The sequence below is a fragment of the Nelusetta ayraudi genome, unplaced genomic scaffold (genome assembly GCF_046127955.1).
Source record: "Nelusetta ayraudi isolate G7.1 ecotype Tasmania unplaced genomic scaffold, CSIRO-AGI_Nayr_v1 ptg000031l, whole genome shotgun sequence".
In the NCBI taxonomy this organism is placed as follows: Eukaryota; Metazoa; Chordata; class Actinopteri; order Tetraodontiformes; family Monacanthidae; genus Nelusetta; species Nelusetta ayraudi.
Window position 1 is genome coordinate 4,836,077 of NW_027466081.1, and position 19,948 is coordinate 4,856,024.

General features: G+C 43.7%; 1 protein-coding gene across 1 annotated transcript; it reads right to left on the reverse strand.

Annotated features, from left to right (window-relative positions):
* Nucleotides 1-297: 297 nt before the first annotated feature.
* ints6 (integrator complex subunit 6) lies at nucleotides 298-19,837 on the reverse strand. The gene is made up of 18 exons (XM_076031024.1): nucleotides 19,409-19,837; nucleotides 19,183-19,260; nucleotides 18,498-18,647; nucleotides 15,275-15,364; nucleotides 14,172-14,355; nucleotides 10,222-10,347; nucleotides 9,777-9,928; nucleotides 8,414-8,566; nucleotides 8,145-8,277; nucleotides 7,812-7,906; nucleotides 7,582-7,692; nucleotides 7,253-7,465; nucleotides 6,445-6,571; nucleotides 5,481-5,623; nucleotides 5,162-5,348; nucleotides 3,292-3,645; nucleotides 1,941-2,034; nucleotides 298-1,706 (listed from the first exon to the last, which is right to left on the reverse strand). The coding sequence occupies exons 1-18, from the start codon at nucleotides 19,517-19,519 to the stop codon at nucleotides 1,613-1,615; spliced, it is 2,595 nt and encodes an 864-aa protein (XP_075887139.1). The 5' UTR covers nucleotides 19,520-19,837; the 3' UTR covers nucleotides 298-1,612.
* Nucleotides 19,838-19,948: the final 111 nt, after the last annotated feature.

The window sequence follows — 19,948 nt, forward strand, 5'->3', positions numbered from 1 at the left end:
TACTTACAAAAAGGCCATTTTTTCCACTGAACATTCTCTTTAAATATTACTCTAGATTTATTTACATCTTTACAGTGTATTCAAAATACTCTTTTGGTAGCGGCCTCTTCACAAACAGACAAGTATGGCAGATTTTGGTCCCGGTCCAAAGGAGGGAGGGAGGGAACAGAACAGAAAGGGGGTTGCCCGCGGAATCAAAAATCAACTCTTGACCCTTTTGAAATTATGCTTTTGTGTAAAAGGTCTGGGAGAACGAATGAGAAGATAATGAACCCTGGCGACGTAGGTAGTTTCCCCCCCCATTTAAATTAAATAAACATTCTCAGATTGACACGGTTAGAAAGAGACGAGGTTGGTTTAAGATTCATGTCGGGTGGGGGTGGGGGTGGGGGTGGGGGTGGGGTTGTGAGGCGTTTTAAGCTGTTTGGCAGCGGCCACCAGGATGCGACAGGCTGGCATCGGGGCCTCCGTTCAATAAAGTTCCACTGGGCGACAGCTTGTGTTTTTGCATATCAGCCGTTTCAAAGTAAAAGCCGGGATTTAAAAGCTGCGGGGTCAAAGTAGCTCCGGTCTTATTGCTGATTCTGATGCATTGGCGTACCTGAGCTGCTTTTTGTTTTTGTCCCTGTATTTTAACCCCAAATAAACCAATGATCCTGCGTCATTTCAAATTTTATGACTTTGCCTCACGCTGAAAAACACTGATCGCAAAAAGACTCTTAAAAGTTGCTGATTTCACGAGTGGAGACCGTCGATCTGTTTTGTTTTGTTTTGTTGGTTTCAGCACTTTAAGCCAAGTCATAGTCATTTCAGAAGCACAGCAGTGGAGTGCGTCAAGTCAATGGAGTGTACAAAACATTGAATTTCATCAGTTAAAACCGACCGCGAGAGACACTCATCCTCCCACACGACACCGCCTGGGAGGGGGGGGGGGACCTGAAAACCTAACAGGGAGGGAGGGGAACCGAAGGGTGTGGGGGAGGGGGGGTAGGCAGAAGGGGAAAGTTTTATCGTAGCATCTCTGTTAGATCCCAGTTGACCCTGAGTTGGCTGAAAACGCACGAGTGCCTCACGCGCGCAAACCTCCAGTTCCTTCCAACACTGTCAGTCACCAACGTCCCGGCTCCGTCTGGTTTGTTTTTTTTCTCTTCAGGAAAAAGTCTCCCACTCCTCCCATATTCACTCTCATTGAACATCTAAATGTTTGTGTGGGAGGTGGGGAGGGGGAAGAAAATCAATTTCTGGGGAGTAGAAGATGAAGAGGAAATACCTCAGGACGGGTCCGCGGATTAGAAAACAACTGTGCTTCGATTTTTTTTTTTTTTTCTTTAACGCAGGCCAAAGGTCTCATTCTGTCGGAAAACAATAAATAAAAAATACCTCCTCAGATATCCTGGATCTCTGAAAGAAAAAAAAAAAAAAAAAAAAATCGAGAAAATGAGAAAGACGAGGCGACAGTGCTGGGAGCGAGATGCCTTCTTCTTTCTTCTTATTGAGAGCCCCCCCGGAACCATGGATGGTGGTGTTGGTGGTGGTCGTGGTGGTGGTGGTGGTGGGGTTCAGAAGGAAGTCTGAGGAGGCTTGTCAGGTCCAATTTGGCAATGAGCCGGTCTCAGAGCGTGTCCACGTGGTTCATGCTGTTGGATCGGTTGTGAATCTCCTCCAGGAAGTTTTCCAGCTGCTCGATGAGAACGCGCTTTTTGAACCTTGGAAGAGTGAAGGAAGCAGACGTCAAGGTTTGATTTTTCCACTTAAAATGTTTACTTGGTTTTGGCAAAAAAAAAAAGAAGAAAAAAAAAGGGAGAGAGTCTCGTCAAAGCGCACTAAGCTAAACAGCAGCACAAATAAAGGGGAGACTATTTGTTTTCCAAGCAGAGCGGCTGCTGGTTGCCTCAAGCCGCAGCTGAGCCAAGACATGAGAGGAGGATTCAAGTCCCTACCTGGCTGCTTCTTTGATTATGTTTTGGAGGAAGATGAGTCGCGTATCCAACGTTCCCTGGATCTGCTTCAGGAGGTGGAAAATCTTCTCGTAATCTGAAGCAGAAAGGTAAAAAGATGAATCAGTTTCACCGTTATTTTGCATCACATACGAGGAAATTGTGGATTAAAGGTCCAGTGTGGCATATTTGACTTGATTTATGATTTTTATATTGGTAAAAGCTTAAAGCAGCTCTAGGTAACTTTTCAACCATAAAATTATGATTCCAAACTCAGTAAAGCGGTACATAACCGATTAACAGGATCAGCGGTGCCGCCTCGGCAGCGAGGGGGGGGGGGGGGGGGGGGCGGCGCTGTAACTGCACTGCGTGACTTTCAAGCGCGACCCGACACGCTTTACTATATATACACACTGCTTTAATATAAAGCCGAAAAAATACATTAATAGATGTGCATAATTGCAGTAAAATACAAGTAATTTGGTTTTCCTACCCATAGAATGCTTTTTATTTATACAACAAAGGCTCTTGCTCCTAGTTAGTTGCCATCTTGCAACCATATTTTTTTAAGGAAGCCCATTTGACAGAGCGTTTCGTAATTTGGATAAACGCTATAACGCTAAAAAAAAAAAGAAGGTGTTCAGGTTTGGGTGCGCAGGCCACCGCAGTTCACGGGCAAGCTCAGGAGGGGGAGGGAGAGTGACGCTGCGGTCTAAAATGTAACCACTTGATGTCGCTCTTCCCTCTCCAAAATGTCCAAATGTTACACACTGAACCTTTAATGTGACTCGCAAGTTAATGACAATGTTGGTGTATCAATAACAAATCTTTGCTCTCTAGTCTTATGACTATTACTTAAATTTATAGTGTCTAAATAAATAAGACTGCAACAGTGCACGTGCATAATACCCACAGTGCCTCGGTATTATATGCAAACCTTGGTAATTTAGTGCTGTAATATAATGGTAATATAATTGCAGTAATGTGGTAGTTGATGATGTTTAATAGCTGCACATAATATCTTGTCTTAATGCATTTTGAAGAAGACTATAATGAGATGCAGGTGAAACTTCTTCCTACTAGTTTTCGAGCATATTCAGGTTTCTGGATATTAGTCTGAGTAGATAGATCTGAGAATTAGGCTTTTTCTATTTCTTATTTTATTTACGGTATTTGTGTTTTTTATGCTTGAATAAAGTATTAAATTCAAAAGAATTAAATTCAATGAATTCCTTTTTTTGGAAAATTAATTATTAGTGGCAGCTCTGCTGGAGTCCAGGATTAAAAACAGATTCAGGACTCAACCAATGGGAAAAATGAATGCCCCCCGATGGACATTATTTCGTCTACATACGTCTGCCGGGTTTTCGGATCTCCTTGGTGATGAGCGCCCTCAGTTCGTTGTTAACCTTGGTGGTCTCTGTGTGAATGTGCTTCTTGAGGGCTGCGGGTGACAGGTAGCGCGCCGGCTGCTCGTCCATCAGCACCAACTCGGCCCCTCCCTCGCAGCCCGGCACACCCGCCTGGATTAACCCGTCCCCGTTGCCATCGTCGTCGCTGTGTTCGCCGTCCGTGTGGTTCTCCGGGTGGTCGGCGGGCCCCGAGGTGGAATCCGCCTCCGAGTCCGAGCTGTCTGAGCTGTAGTGGTTCTGATTCAGGTGGTTGATGATCAACTCAGGTTCTTGCGACCCGTCGGCCAGGTCCACATCTGTGGGAGCAAATGTTGCTGGATTATTGCTAAAATTGACATGATTCTGGGCTGAATGTGAATTGGCAATTTTTGCAAATGCAGAGGGTTTAAAGTTCATGTGAACCAACACTGCAGGTTATATATACATATATATATAAGCTATATATATATCACTTACGGCTGTTTTTAATCCATTTTTAATCGTGATTAATCGCATTAGTGTGTAATAGGAGCGAGTTAACTCGCGATTAATCACAAATTAAGTGCACATTTTTCACCCTGTCCTATATGTAATTTAACAAGCAATTTATTGTGTTTCTGATCCTCTAGGAAAAACTGTAGAGGATAATAATTGTGGAAATATTCTATTTTGATTTTCATTGGAACATTCCAAAATGATTACATACTTCAACTGTCCAAATACTCTCGAAAAAAAACCCTCAGAACCCTGAGGTATTCTCAAGCCAATGATCCTAACCTTTAAGGTTTACAAACACAACAATTCCTTTTTACTTGCGTGCACAATACCACGTACACAATTATGATCGCGTTTTTCAATCACGGTATCTTATTTTGAAAATTGCTTTGATTTTGACAATATGAAAAGCAGGATTCTCTCGTGTTTCTTTGAGTGACTTCCTGTCCAGCTTGACGCGGATCGCTCGTGGCTAACGCACGAGACACAGTAGAGTAGAGGGAAGTAGAGGGAGCTGTTAGTTTGCGTTATTAACGCGTTAACCACGACAGCCCTGAGATCACTAAATTGTGCATTTGTATCTCTGACGATGAGCTCAGTAAGCACAGCTACTTCATCAGCGTGTATCGCACACACACTATTTCTGTTTCATCCCCACTTGTTTCATTTTGATGGGATAAGCTGATCCTGAGCAATAATACTCTGGTGATTCATTAGAGTGAAAGCTCCGACTTCATTTGTCATATTAACAAAATTTACCCACTCATATAATTTTCTGCCACTAATGGAAAACAATATAATTGAACAAATTCAAGAAAAATTTTTTTAAAAAATTGTGCTTTTGTCAGTTTAATTAGCCGAGTTTCCCCTGGTCGTGTGTATTGCCAGGGAACAGAGCAAGTAGCTGCGGTGCGACTGTGGTGACGGGAATAGAAATCATCACACCGCTGAAAGGGGGCTTTTGGAAAATGCTACATCTGTTCTTATCAGTATATCGCAACGCACTCCATCAACAAAACAAGAGCAACGTGTGACTCACGTCGGTAAGCGTGCGAGTCCGTCTGTCACCCAAACTTCTCGAAATCACAAACCGCGGCTATTTAGAACTCGACACTACTGCTCAAGGGGCAGCGTGAAAATGTCACCGCTGACACCGTTTTAACATTCGTTATTGCGACTTCTGGTTTTTCCGGTTTTCCTTTCTCTCACTCTCTCTCTCACTGGTTGGTCCTCCCAGTTCTCGTAAGACTGAGCACGCAACAACAACAACAACAACAACAAGGAGTTTCCAACAATGACTGTCATTCATTAGTAGGAGGTCTGAACAACGAATCTGACCCGAGGTCGGTCGGGGGCTTGCGGGAGGCGTCACCGGGGGCGTGTAGGCTCGTCCCAGACGCAGCAGGGGCGACATGCAGCGGCGTCTCTTGGGTCCTCCGCCGGGCATGTTGCTGCTGTCTCCCGGCCTCTTCCCTTTGCTCTGGGGGCCCGTCACGAACTCGTCGGCCTCGTCGATCATCATGCCCTGAGGGAGGCGCAAAGGGAGGTGGTCAGCTTAAATGGTTGTGGTTTGCAGGCGCTTGTACTACACCAGTCGACTGTGAAACAAAAGAAAAATAAATGAATAAATAAATTGAGGCCGATCGGAGTCGGTCACCTTCTTGTCGAGTTTGAAGGGGTTGCCGAATGTGTGCAGGCGTTTCGGCTGCTCGGGGTCGGCGTCTCGAAGGGGCTGCGGGGCGGCTTTGAGGAAGTCCTGGTAGTTACCCATCTGGGCTATTGGCACGCTGTGGAGCTGGTCTGTAGGGCGAGGGTTTATTAAAAAAAAAATAAATAAAAAAAAAATCAATCAATAGATAGCTAATCTTTCACACCACCTTTAAGTAGTGACCACACCATGCACAGCGACAGTTTAAAAGGACCAGTGTGTAAAATCTGGCTTGATTTATGATTTTTTTTTTATAATGGTAAAAGCTTAACATACTGACCATAAATATATTAATAAATGAGTATACTTGCAGTACAATAGAAGGCATTTGGTATTCCTACCCTTAGAATGGCTCTCAAATATAGCATAAGAATATACACTACTAGTCATAATCTGGACACATACTTCTAATTTGATGGTTTTTCTTTCATTTTCATGACTATTTACATTGTAGATTCTCCCTCAAGGCATCAAAACTATGAATGAACACATATGGAATATGTATTAAACGAAAAGTGGGAAATAATGATCTAGAACAGCCACCCTTCATATAAAACATATACAACATAATACATTTAGGTATTCAACATTTCTTCTTTTGCCACATTAATCCACATTCGTCTTCAGTATGTAGCTACAGTGCAGAAAGTAGTAACGATAAAGAAGAAACAGGTGTGTCCAAACTTTTGACTGGTAGTGTGCATAGAGCAATAAGAGTCTTGCTCCTCGTTAGCTGCCATCTTGCGCCGCCATTTTTTTTTTTAGGGAAGCCCGCCAGACTGTGGCCTAAATATGCAACCTGCTGTCAGGCGGGGGTTCCTTAAAAATTTGACACACTGGACCTTTAAGGTGTGCTGAAGGGGCAGCGTGCAGCACTCTGACGGTCAAACTCAGACCGTGAGCTGCGACCTACCCGAGTCCTGGCCCCTGAGATTGCAGACGCTGGTGTTGAGCAGATTCCTCCTCATTCGGCTGAGCTGGTCCAGCAGATGGCTGCGGGGGATGTCATACGGATTCCTGAAAGTCTGAGGCTTCAGGCTCTGGTTGGTGAGGACCAAAGGAGAGATGCAAATGTGGTGCAAATGAGGAGAAGACGGGCAGAGACTGTCACACGCACACGACACAGGTTTTTGCACGCACGCTTTCCCTGTGACATATCGAGCGGCGGATTACAGATCTACGATTTGTGCCTCTTATTCCTTTGTTTGTATGTCCACTTGTTGACAGCGCTATTGTAAGATGCTAAGCTGTGGGTGCTTCAGTGTGTTTCTCGGCCACCAACTCGCAGATGCCGCTTCTCTTCAGTCTTCTCTTATGATACGACACAGCTCACCATCAGCCTAGCGTGCACGCTACGGCGTTTTCAGTCGTGCGTGTGACCACGCGGAGTCAAAGCTGAGGCCTTTCCTGTTTTCAGTCGCTCCCACTTAAAGGTCCAGTGTGTAAAATTTTCAATTGACAGCGTTCGTATTTAAAGCACTGTCAGACAGGCTTCCTTAAAAAACATATATGAGAACTGTCATCAGGATAGGAAGAACAAATGGCAGTATGTTAAACTTGTATCAATATAAACATCAGAAATCAAGCCAAATTTCACACACTGGACCTTTAAATGTGCCCCGTCAAAGATCAAACTACCTAAAGCTCACATAAAAAAAAAAAACACAGGAGGGCCTCAAATATTTGCCAGAGATTTCCCCTTGAAAATCACACAGACTCACCTTATTGAGGAGCGCCAGGTGGAAGCCCTGGAACTCCTTGGGGTTGAGCTCGGCGGGCAGAGGAATATCGCCCGTCAGGCTCTGCAGCTGCTGCATGAAATCCCTGCGCTGCGCCAGGGACATGCCTCCGCCGCGCCAGCGCACCTTCATGCCGGCGTCTGGGGGGGCCTTCTTACCGATCAAGGCGATCAAGCGGTCGTACTCGATCTTCGACTAAAAAAAGGGGAAAAGGGTCAAACGGGTGATTTGACCGGCGGCGAAGCCTCAAGACAAGCGATGTGAGCGACACGTTGCACGCATGAAAGTTGAGCATCCGGAAGCCCTCGAACCTGCTGACTGAGCTTCTTCAGGTAGGAGACCACGCTGTAGCTGAGGCCGTACTCCATGTTGTCAGCCAGCAGATTTGGCGCTCCCATGATCCTCAGCGCTTTCTTCAGGGACTGCGGAGAGATCAGATCAGCAAATTTTGATTTCTGAAGTGAAGTGTTTGTTTTTTTTTATATGCTCTTCCTGTTCCACCCCAAAGCAAATGAAGCGGGAAAAGTGCAAGTCGGTTTACCCCGATGTAGTACGGAGGCATGGTCTTCAGGTAGTTCTCAAAGGACTGCCGCCATTTGATGGTAGGCTTGAACTTGTGCACTTTGATTAAGTCGTCTTCGAAAGTGGAGAGAGAGCAGATGTTAGATGTCATCTCGCTGTGAACTGCACAAAACGGCTAAATAATAAGCATTTTTATATATGAAAGAACAAAAAAAGGTTTGGCAAATCCAAGTTCAGAAGACAGACAGACATATTTTCTTCTTGCAAAACATGCGTGTTCTGTATCAAAGTGTCACGACTGCTTCTCTTTTTCTCTCCACAGGACGGCGCTACTCAGTGTTCACAGTCTCACCCAGAAGCGGCAGCAGTACGGGATAGTTGTAGGGCATGACAAACAGGTTGACGCAGTTGAGAGCCGTGCTGGCCTTGAGGTAGCCAAACGGCTGACCGAGATCGCTGTACTTGGCACTGTTGCAAACAAACACCTGAAAGAAAAAAAAAAGAAAAAAAAATCAGGAAATGGACGTCGGTGTCCGAGAAAACGTGGCTTTGAGATTGCGTGTTTTGTTTTGTTTTTTTAAGATTTGATTGTGACAATCAGCGTCCGCGCCGGGGCCGTACCTGCCAGCAGGTGTGCGGCGACTTCCTTTCCAAGATGTACTGCGTGAGTGGCGACGGCTCCAGCTCGTACTTGTCGAAGGGCACCTTGTCTATCACCATGGGCTCGGAGTCTAGACAGGAGAACCGAACGTGGGGATGGGCTGAACGCGGGGGCTGGATGGAAGCACAGAGGAGGCGGTAAATAGTTAAAATCTGTCGTCTGCCATTGCTGCAGGTTGCAATCAGGACTTGCTTTTTACACACACACACACACATATATGTATACATATATATATGTATATATATATATATATATATATATATATATATATATATATATATACATATATATGTATATATATATATATATATATATATATATATACACGTATATATATATACACGTATATATATATACACATGTATATATATACACATGTATATATATATACATGTATATATATATACATATATATATATATATATATGTATATATATATATCTCCATATGTATATAATTTTTTTTTCTCCATATGTATATAATTTTTTTTTTTTTGGCGCAACATCTTAAAGTGTCCCCAGCTGATAACTTATCGTTAATCAGGACCTCCTGATAGTCTTCGCTCCTTTTCATGATTGCTCTCGTCTGGCCTTGTCTTTACACTCTCGGCTCAATGACTCGGCCGTTGTCGAAGCCTGGGCGCTTTCTGGGATTATGACATGACAGCCATTGTCTCAGGTGACTGCATGAATTAAATACAGGGACACTCGCGTTCCAGCTCCGCACATCACAATCACCGTTTGTCAGGAGTGAATCCATTGATTCTTTCCCGTACTTTGACAGGCCCTCGGGTGCTCAGAGACCCACTAAGGCGAGCCGCCAGCTCCCGCTGGTTAGACTGCAGTTCTTTGTCATCATTACGGCTGTGATTGCATTCATAAAGAAGGGTAAATTATTTTCTATACGTAGTTGCAAACTCGTTTAACGACTGAGCCCGGCATGCAATGTAGGACAGAACAGCAGACAACACAAGCGCCTTATATTTGCCGGTGATTTTCAGCTTCATACAATAAATGTTGCAGACATATTTCTCTTTTATGGCTTCGACTTCTTCAATTTTAGGTTGTTTATTAACTTCATACAGAAGTGTTTGCCTGACAATCCAATAATGGCTATTTTAACGCCACCGTTAAGACTCAATCAAATATAGATTTGACTCATAGATAGCACTCAAACTCATAGATTAATCTCTTTTGGCGGTTGTCAGCAAGATATATGAGCCACACACGAAGGTCAGGGAGGATAATGAAACTGTGAGAACTATTTCATCGGCGTGTGAAATCTGAGATTAGATTTTTTTTTCCCCCCCGAGTGTTTTCTTACCAGTGTCGGGGAGTTCTGGTCTGGCCAGAAGGCCTCGGGGATGGGCCAGTGGCCGATAGGAACACCCGTTTTAGGGTTCGGCCGCACGTAGATGAGCTTGTGACAACAATGCCAAGGCTGCACACCAGACTTGAGCGTCTCGGGAGCGGCATCTGGATGGAGAGAGGCGCGCGGTTTAAGAGTTAAAACAACATTAGCAGCTGCGCATTAAAAAAAAAGGCGTTTGCGAGGCACGGCATGACTTTGGGCGAACATTAACGCCGCGCGGGCGGTTAAATTTCAAAGGTGGCATTTCGAGGGATAAAAATCCAGCAGCTGTTTCAGGTAGATGGCAATGAAGCTGCTCAGAGAGCACGAGGAAACACCTAGGCGCAAAAAGGCAGCGTCCATAAATCAAACATGTGCAGTGTAGCAGATGGTGGAATAAAACAAATGTGTCTCTTACCCTCTAAAGGCGGAGGGTCGGGCCCCGTTTTCTCAAAGTTTATCACCACCCCACTCTGGATCTTCTGCACCAGAGACTCCAGACATTGATTCAACATACGCTGGGAGAACACGCTGTAGGATCGCCCTGCAACACACAACCCGTCATGAAATGCTGAGGAAGGAAGACTAAATTCAAAAAATTTTAAAAAAAGAAGTAAAAGTCAAGTCAAGAAGCCGGTTTGGATTTTTGGACACCGGCAGCAGTTATCATCAAGTCCCATTTCGTCGCATGTTGAACTGGTTAGCGTCAGAAATGCGGGTTCTCGTTATCATCAGAACACATCCATCACAGTGGCTCGCGCATAATTGCGCGGAATGACATTCCAACTCAGCTGATGGAGATTAACACGCTCTTACGTCAGCCTCGCCGAATCTGGCGTCCAGACCGAGCGTTCCCATACACAAATGGATTCATTTTTTTTTTTACGTTTTCATCTGGTAAACGGCCCGAAAGAAAACATTTGGAAATGGAGGGTAAATTACCTGAACGCTTAAAGCCTGTTGAGAGTAAAGCAAAAGGGGCCATATTTTCAACAGGGAAAAGCCTTCAAAACTGCCACCGCGGCAGCTATCCGAGCTAATCACTTTAGCAAAGGCTAGCACCAATTGCTTGTTACAACTCGTCAAAAGCGGATCGAATCCACTCCTAAAAAGATGGGTGTGTAAATTTGGCCAACACCTGAACAATAACAATGATCAAAAGAAAGAAAGAAAAAAAACTCAGACAAAGAATAACAGCCGGTCTCTGTCTGAAATTGCGATGTGGGACAGGTGGCCGTGTGCGGTGTCCTGATCAGAGCTTCGCCGAACTAAAAACAGATGCTTGCTGGCATAGGATGAGGCTGATTCAAATAGTCAACGAGGCATTAAAACAAAACTCTGAGCTGTGAGAGTCTGGAGGGCTCTGTGGAGCTGCAGAGGCGGCCGATAACTCTCCTGGGGTTCTTGTCAACGCAGGAGCCGCTTAAGCGTTAAATGAAATAAGAGCCACTGCTACACTGAAAACACGACTTCTCAGCGCTCAGCCGCGTCTACATATTGGTGAAGTCGAGTGCCTTTTCATTACATTTTCCACAGGAATAACTTTAAAAAGCTCATATATAATGCAAAAATTCTCCGTATCAATTTTGTTTTATATCCACAATGCGTCTCCAGGCTGTCAATGAACCCTTTAGAAGAAAGAAAAGTCTATTCTTCTCTTCCGTTTTTCTTGCGCCACCTTTCAATAAGCGTGTGCGTGAAAACGGGGGGGGAAAAATTGCCGAGTAGCAAACGATACTAGTAACTCTCATTGGTTCGCATCACCAAGTGCTCCCATCTCCTTTCCACGTATATGGAATGTGCAATAAGTTGTCAGTTTTAGCAGGAAGCTAAAAGGCAGCGCTTTAGCAAACAGCTTTGTTTTTTTATTTATTTATTTATTTATTTTTGGACAACCGTAACGTCTCGTGGGATAATTAGGTTAGTAGTTTTAGAAGTAATAAGTTGTTTTTGTTTTTTTGTTTTTTTTTAAATAAATAGCTGCTCCACAGGAGTTCCTAATAAAAAAATATAGAAAATTTGGGACCTTGCATGAAATATCTCAAAAGCTACATGAACATGATGAGTATTGTAACTTTAATGGCAGGGGGTGAAAAAATAAAATAAAATGTAGCACAGGACTATGCACAGACATCAAACCGACTGTCCTAATTCAGACTTTTGCCGACCAACTTCACCTCTAATGACCTTGCTTTGCACCCATTCACTCCACATTTCAATAGGGCCGTGGCTTTGTGTTGAGTCTGCCATCAGCAGTAATGGTTGGGCAGTGCACTGTCGACTGGCAGCGACAATAGAGCTGTGTCATGTTCTTCATTCAACGGCGCCGGCCGTGCCACAGCGCTGCGGTTTTGCTCGGCTCGCGCTCTCTGTGCGCATGTTAATCTTAACCAGCCATCAATATCTTTCTAGAGTGTTCGCCCCGACATCTGCTTCACCTAAAAAAAAAAAGAAAAAAAAGAAGGGGGGCCAGAGTGCACTTTGCAGACAGCGAGGACGCTTCAGCCAGGGCAGAATATTGCTAAAGTAGGCATGCAGGGAGGCAAGAAGGCCAACTTAATCATAGTCATCGAGGTCTGCAAAAGTGTAGCGAGCGTCTCAAAAATGAAACCTGCGGTTTGTATCGTCACAACGGGACTGTGTCAAAATGATCAATACTCAATCACATTTAGTGTGATTCCCAAGGTTTGTGTTTAAATTTTAAAAATAACTTGAATCGTATTTATTTTATTTTTTTATACGCCTCTTTTTTTTGCTTTAAATAAGATTCTGGACATATTGTCTCTTATTTCTGCTTTTCGTAAGCATGATTCATCCACACAGCGAAGCACAGGAAATAGCCATTTCGCCCTGTTGTTGCGAACACTCAGCGCTTGTACTGGCATGTTGCACCGGGCTCGTCAGCAGAAATTGTCCCTCCCAAGACAAACATGGTTAAGAGAGGGTTTTATTTTTTTCCCCCGGAATAAGCAAATAGTGCCACTCCTCTACAACTGAAATACAACTCCTGCTAACGCAAACATTAAAATACAAATGAAGTTAAAGCAATAATGAGACAGATGATGAGCAAGAAGCGTCATTAACGCCAGCTCGTCTTTACTGCATAATCTGTTGAGCTCCAGGCCTGATGTTTGTTGTGCAAAATCTCAATGGACTGAGAAAAGTTGTAATTAAGACATAAAAAAAAAAAAACTGCATAAAAATTCGGCGTGATCGACAGAAACAGAGACCAAGTCAATTAATTATTTGGAGACAGAAACAAGTTAAACCAACGATGCCGAGGACAATTTAAATAAATTCAAACGGAAATAGCAAAACTGCAGCGATTTACGGTTATACGACAGCTGAGTGTCCACCCAGAGATTGGGAGGTCGTGGAGGTCGATCGACCCCCAGCCTGGTTATACCAAAGGCTAAAATAAAAGGAAGGTAAAAAAAAAAAAAAAAAAAAAAAGGTCCCTAATGCCTCCCTGTTTGCCACTCAGAAATTTGGAGTGGACTTAGAGGGGTTAGATCACCCAATGATTGCCGAGCACGGCGTCACTGCCGCTCACCATTCCCTCAGGGGATGGGTCAAATGCAGAGGAGACGATTCGTATTAGTGATCAGTGGGACTTTAAGAACAAAAATAAATAAATAAATAACAAAATGAGGACACTCGCAGAGCAAGGCTGGCTGAGAAATGTTCAAATTCAAAGTGGTGCCTCAGAAGCAGATATAGCTTCAAGAGAGAAAATAAAAAACCTGCTTCCCACATTTGTACCACAACCTATTATTGTGTTACCAGACTCCCGTACGCTGGAGAAATTTCCACAGTCCGGAGCAAATATATTTGTACACACAAACTCCTTTTTTTTTTTTTTTTTTTTTTTAGCAAAAGGAAATAGCTGCTCCACAGTGGAGCCTGAGCTGCACATCTTCAAATCGAATCAAATATCCTTTATTGTCGTTGCAAATGCAGCTACGACGAAATTGGTTTGGGCTTCCCTCCCGTCGTGCGAAAAAAGTCAGAAAGTAAGATAATATAAATAATGTAAAATAATAAATCAACATGTAGAAATGCCACACTGCTACAACAACATTTCAAAGGCCAGTGAAAATGGGGCTCAGGCATTTAGTGGCCTGATTTCCCACGGGTATAAAGTATCTCTGAGTCTGTTTGTCCTACTGCTGATACTCCTGAACCTTCTACCAGAGGGCAGCAGGTTCAAGAGATTCCAGCCGGGGTACAATGGGTCAGCCAGGATTTTCCTAGCTCTGTTTAACCCCCCTAGAGTTCGGTCTGGATGAAGTCATTCACTACAACACATAAAGTAGCATTAAACGCATTTCGACCCGTCACATGCTCCCTAAGTTTTTTTTTTCCTACCGCCGGTGACTTCACACATGGGAGTGATGGGAGAATCGTCCGACGGGACGCCACCGAGGGGTTCGGGCTCTACCGAAGCATTGCCGGGGATCCGCAACACCAGAGCGAACAGGCGCTGGTCCCAACGGAAGGGCTCCTTGGTCAGCTCGCTGCCTGGCAGCGGGGTGGTGAGGGGCAGATGGAGCTGGGAGGAGGGAAGCCAAGAGCAGAAGAATGAGCGAAAACTATTGCGATGAAATTATGTAATAGTTGCAAAGGCCTTTCCTTTCCAATTCACTAATTCCTTTGGGTGCGCTAACAAGGCAGGTGCGCCATTCTGCGCGGTCCAAATCAATGTATTACGAAAGTCATTCAAAGTCATTTCAAAAGAAAGCACAAGATATTTGCGAGAAAATATAATCAAGCGATTGCAAAAAATACTTCTGAAGGAATCGAGTCTGAAGAGAAATGCTGTTACCACGTCTCATACAAACAGTCTTCTTTCAATAATACTGCTTTACAAGTGGCGGTTGCGAGGTCCTATGAATGTTTGGCACCCCAAAGTTTGTAACAACAGTCCGGAGAGCTGCAATTAAAGTCGGTCACGCTACCAAACACTGCTTTGCCTGGTTTGAACGATCACAAAGCCTTAAATTAGGCAGTTGCTGCAGAGCGGAGGATTTACTTGAATGCATACTTGTTTCTCCAGCCAAAAGCTGACTCCATCAGTCGTTAAAGGGACACGCCTTGCACATTCAATTTGGATGTGGACATATGAGACTCTTTTGGGTTGTTTTTTTTTAACATTAAGTAGTTCGTTCATTAAAGGCACAAATCCCAAATTCTGTAGAATAAACCGCAATTACAACTTCTGTTTTTGGCAAAATAAAATAAATGCTATATCACTTTTGAGATTCAAAATTTGGCTCTGAAATCTCGTGACAGGACCAAAAACCTGTCTAATAACAAATCAAGAAAATAATAATAAGCAGATTATTTTGCCGTCCACGCAATTAACTTTACCTTCCAGAAGAGTAACAGCAGTTGTAAAGTGAGTTCTCAGACGTTGCGAGCCGAAGCGAAATGTGAAAAAAATAATAAAAAAAAGTGCTGTTTGGACTGACCTCATCCTGAACTCCACCGCCGCTCGTCAACTTGTTGCCGTCGCTGATGGCGATTATAATGGCGGGCTCAAGGAAGAAGGGATTCCTCCCCTGCATCGAGGCACATCAAAAAGAGAGAACACATCCGTAAATATTTATGAAGAGCCAAACGACTGAATGACTGAAGCAAAATGAATAAATAAAGGCAGGATTCAGCAGCTCCACATTGATGGCTTTATGAAAGGGAGGCATTCATGAGGACTTATAGCACACATTGTCATAAGGATAACTTAGCGTGGTCTATTTTAGGTGAGTGGTTGTCAGAAAGAGAAGCCTGACCCATGGTAATAACACAAAAAAAACCTTGCAGCTTTTGCAGTCTGCTGCGAGAGTGACTCTACTTGAACGTACGAGCACAGTATCAGAGTGCCAGTTTATGCCCCCCCTTTATTCTCAACTCCGTGACAGAGTGCATTACCTGAGGACCCCCTGACACAAGCACTTTGCACTGATGAAATGAAACTGGAGCAGAGCTGCATTTGCAAGCGAGCGCCCGACAATGTGGGATCTCCGTGGAGGCTGCACGAGGCCAAAGGAACCCAGGAAGCTCAACCACTTTTGCGCAAGCCGACAGGCAGCGCACTGGGCCTCACTGCGGAGGTGTAAAAAGTTGTCCTGTTCAGGCAGGTATACAGCTTTTTATGGGTGCACAGCAGCTCAGTTTGAACTCAAGTAGATCAGTTACTCCGCAGAAAGACTCGCTTCGGTACCATCATCTACAACCTCATCCAAAATATCATATCAAAAACATCAATAACATCAGTTATTGTAAGGGGAGACAATAGATTGTTTTTGTAAAAATGCCAAAGCATTCATTGGAATTTTGAATTCCAATTTGAACAAAACGTACTGCAATTTTCTTGTTGTTTTAGCCAACACAAAGTGCTGACACACTTCCATATGTGGGGAATTACACGTTTCTTTCGTAAGGATTCCCTGCAACGATCGGATCAGTTGGAAACAAATGAAAAAAAAAATCCCATGCCAAAGTGATTACACACGACTGTCATCTAATTTTCTCACACGATTCCTTTCCCCTTCTCCAGTTCTCCCTTGGACCAGAGTCAGGATTAACAGCAGGCTCCCCCTCTGCTTCCACCTCTATATACTCTCCTCGGTCTCCCATGGGAGAGTCATCTCTGATGCCTGGCAACCTGGAGGGCTCTTTGTTACAGCAGAGGGAAGCACTCCAGGGCAATATTAACTCCCCTTTGTCTTCTCCCTCTTTGGCTTTCTAACTGGTTATTGTCCTTTACGTGGAGCACTTGGGAGCATCACACTGAGGATGCTGACTGAGTACAAGACGAAGACATTTTGATTTGATTCCGTCATTGAAACATATTTGATAGGGAACGAGACAACTTTGTTCTACAAAGAAAAAGCACCACCTCAGTGAAGACTGGGTTCATTAATGAACTGCTTTCGACTTGGAGTTTGAATTAAAAGGGCGAGCATTTGACAGCGTAGACTAACGCTCTTGGTCTGAATAAGACTTTTTTAAAAGTGATTCAGAAAATGAGTTAATGAAGTAAAGGAAAAAATATGCAACTGTGGAATAACAAAATGAAAATGTTCTTATACGATTAATGGATTCTAAGGTAATTGTACCTCAAACGTTAACATTTTTCATAATGAAAGAAATTTCAACTGTCAATGACTCTTGAATATTTTTGCTCATCATTGCTTTTCCCCTGCCCCATGAGAAAAAGGTTACACACTAAGTTGGATAAAATTAGCAATGTGAGGTCATTGTGGCCTTACTGAATAAGAATCATATTCAAATAAAATGCATACTCTGAAATAATGATAGATTCTTTTGACTATCTAAAAGGGAAGACCATTAAATGACAAAACATTAACTGCATCTGTTTGATCAGCCATTATGCTACTCAGGACTCTGACACTGTAATCAAAAGACACTAATTAGTAATAATTAAAATCCTGCTCAAGCTGTCAAAGTCACACCGTGGACCGTGTCAATTCATGTGACACGGACTTCCCTGGTCGTAAAACAAACAATACCGGCAATCTGTCATTAGAGGTCACTGGTGAGCAGTAAGGGACACAGCAACCTTGACCTCACAGTGGCAGTTTGTATTCAGGGGAACATGTCTGCGCCCATATTGCTTGAAAAGGCTTTTGCAGCATGTCTGGCAATCGGCATTTAAAAGTATTCAAAATGTTGTTGTTTTTTTTTTAATATGCAATGGGCAAGAGGGTCTGGACCTTAAATTTGCAATCGACTCAATGCGAGTTTATCAGGCACCACTGCTGCTGTCAGACTTACCTCCACACTGTCAAAAGACGTCCACCTTATAGACACACCAGCAGTGCGCTGACTCACCCAAAAAGGGGTAGAGGCTGCAAAATGATTCTAATAATACGCTTTTAAGACAGCAAACCAAACACAGGGGGCCATTGTGAATCATAATAAACCCATTACGCGATAAAAGAAATGTTGAAAGTCATCAACTGTTTCACATAAGTCATTCGGGGGGGAGCTTCTAACTGTCATAACTATCTTTGTACCTGAGATCATTAGCCAGCGCTTTTGGAATGAAAGCCAGTAATTCTGAATTAGCTCCAGACTTTGCGGGATCACCCAAAAATATTTGCCATGTTCGGTCTTAACAAGGGTATTGCAAGTGTGGGCCCTCTTGCAATGCACGATTAGCGTGCCAAGCGGGTGGAAACAAATCCTTTCAAATTTTCAAACAAATGGAAAACATTCTGTGATGAAACGGGAGAAACCGGGCATTTGCCGTAAATATCTTAGAGGCTTCTTTGAACTTCTGATCATTGATAAATTTGCAATGAAAAGACAAAACTATTAAAAACAAAAGTAGTACGAGATGTTAAAACTGAGCGTTTTGTTGCTTCCCTACCCATGAAGCTGGTAATAACCACAGCGCGTCAGATTTACCGCAAACCGTTTGGCACAGAACTCCAAAATCCTATGCATGACTGTTACCAAGTTGATAGTTGTGTCTTTTTGCACTTCCATTATGTATGATTGTCATGAGCACTTGAAAGTGTGGGGTAACAGGTTGCAGGTGGTTGATGCTTATAAGACTGGGGGGGCGGGGAGGGGTCGGGGTGGGGGGTTGTGAGGGAACGGTGTGGGCCAAGTCGCACCTTTCATCTAAACCTCAATTCTTCTCTTGCCTCTTCCAGTGCTACATACCTGTCCATAGTTGTCTATCCCAGTCACTAATCTATTGAGATTAAGTAAATCAAAAGCGGTCCTCAAGGACTGGCCAATAGATGTCAGTCCAGTTGCTTGAAGATTCCTCAGCTCGGTCATAAAAGTGGCATGGCTCTCTTTCCACCCAGCCTTTAGCAGGGGAAAAAAAGAAGGATAAGAAAATAAAAAATAAATGATGAGTACACCAGTATTGTGGGAGAAAGACATCATAACACATTATATTTTATTAGATGGCTTTTTATGATGTATGATAAGCATGTATTTAGGTCACTTCCTCTCCGTTTTAAATAACTTTTGACAGCACAGCAGCTGATGCGCCACACTTGGATAATTAGCATTTTTAAAGCAGTGACAAAGTCGTAAATAGGGTCCGAGGCAATATTGCCCCAAACAAGTAAACTAAGACTAGTCTGCTACCCTCCCTCCCTCCTTGTCCTCCTCCTCCTCCCCCAGATATCACCTCGCTGTATAAATAACACCCAGAGTTCCTTGCTGCACACATTGAAACAAAATGTCGGCCATGTTTTAAAAGGGGTATGAAAGCTCCTCCTGAAGATTTTTCTCGACACAATTGATGTAGCGATCACAACGTGGTTGCGGAGCGATGGAAGGACAGTCGGTCTGCGAAATGTAAAGCCGGACATGACCCGAAAACAAACTCTACCTTTATGCCGTACGGAACGTCTTCAAAATTTACCAACATATACCGGTCCCCTCGACTCGCCGGATCTCTCCCTCTGAGCTGTGGAAATAGCAGAAGAGAGAGCATTATTTACGGTTACCGAGATGTCCGGGTTTGACAGGCGAGCTCGCCACAGTACAAAGATGATCCGAATCGCAACCCCCCCTCCAGGATCTCCCAATGTGAATGTGTCCCGTGGTTACAGTACCTTCATAAAAGTCTCAACAGCGCCTTTTGCTATGTCCAGATAGGTAGTGCCCAGATGGGTGCGCTGGTTCATTGAAGCGGACGTATCTATCAGAAAAAGTAAAACGGGCATTGTGATGGTAATGACACGTTCTGCATGGACTTGGTGTCAGTACAACCGGCCAAAACGCAAAAAAAATCTTTTGTTCTCCTGCCGCTTGTATCACCTCTCAGCTAGCTAGCTAGCTGGCTAACTGTCTGTCTCACACATTCTTTCAAAAAAGTGTCAGAATAGTGAGTGTAGAAGCCCTTTCCGGGCGTACTAAACTAAAAACCCAAATCCTAGGGGCAGGTTATTGATTCTTGAGGGATTTTGATAATTTTTACAATATTTTGCAATAATTCCTAAGTTTTATAGTAACAAAGTTCCCCCTCATATTGAGTCCCTGCTTCTCCCTACACTGAATGCGCTGTGTCTTCGCCACTGGTTTTAACCTCAGCTCCGCGCTTGACCCCGCCCTCCAAGCGGTCCATCGGCGTCATGTGCACAAGAACTCGTCTC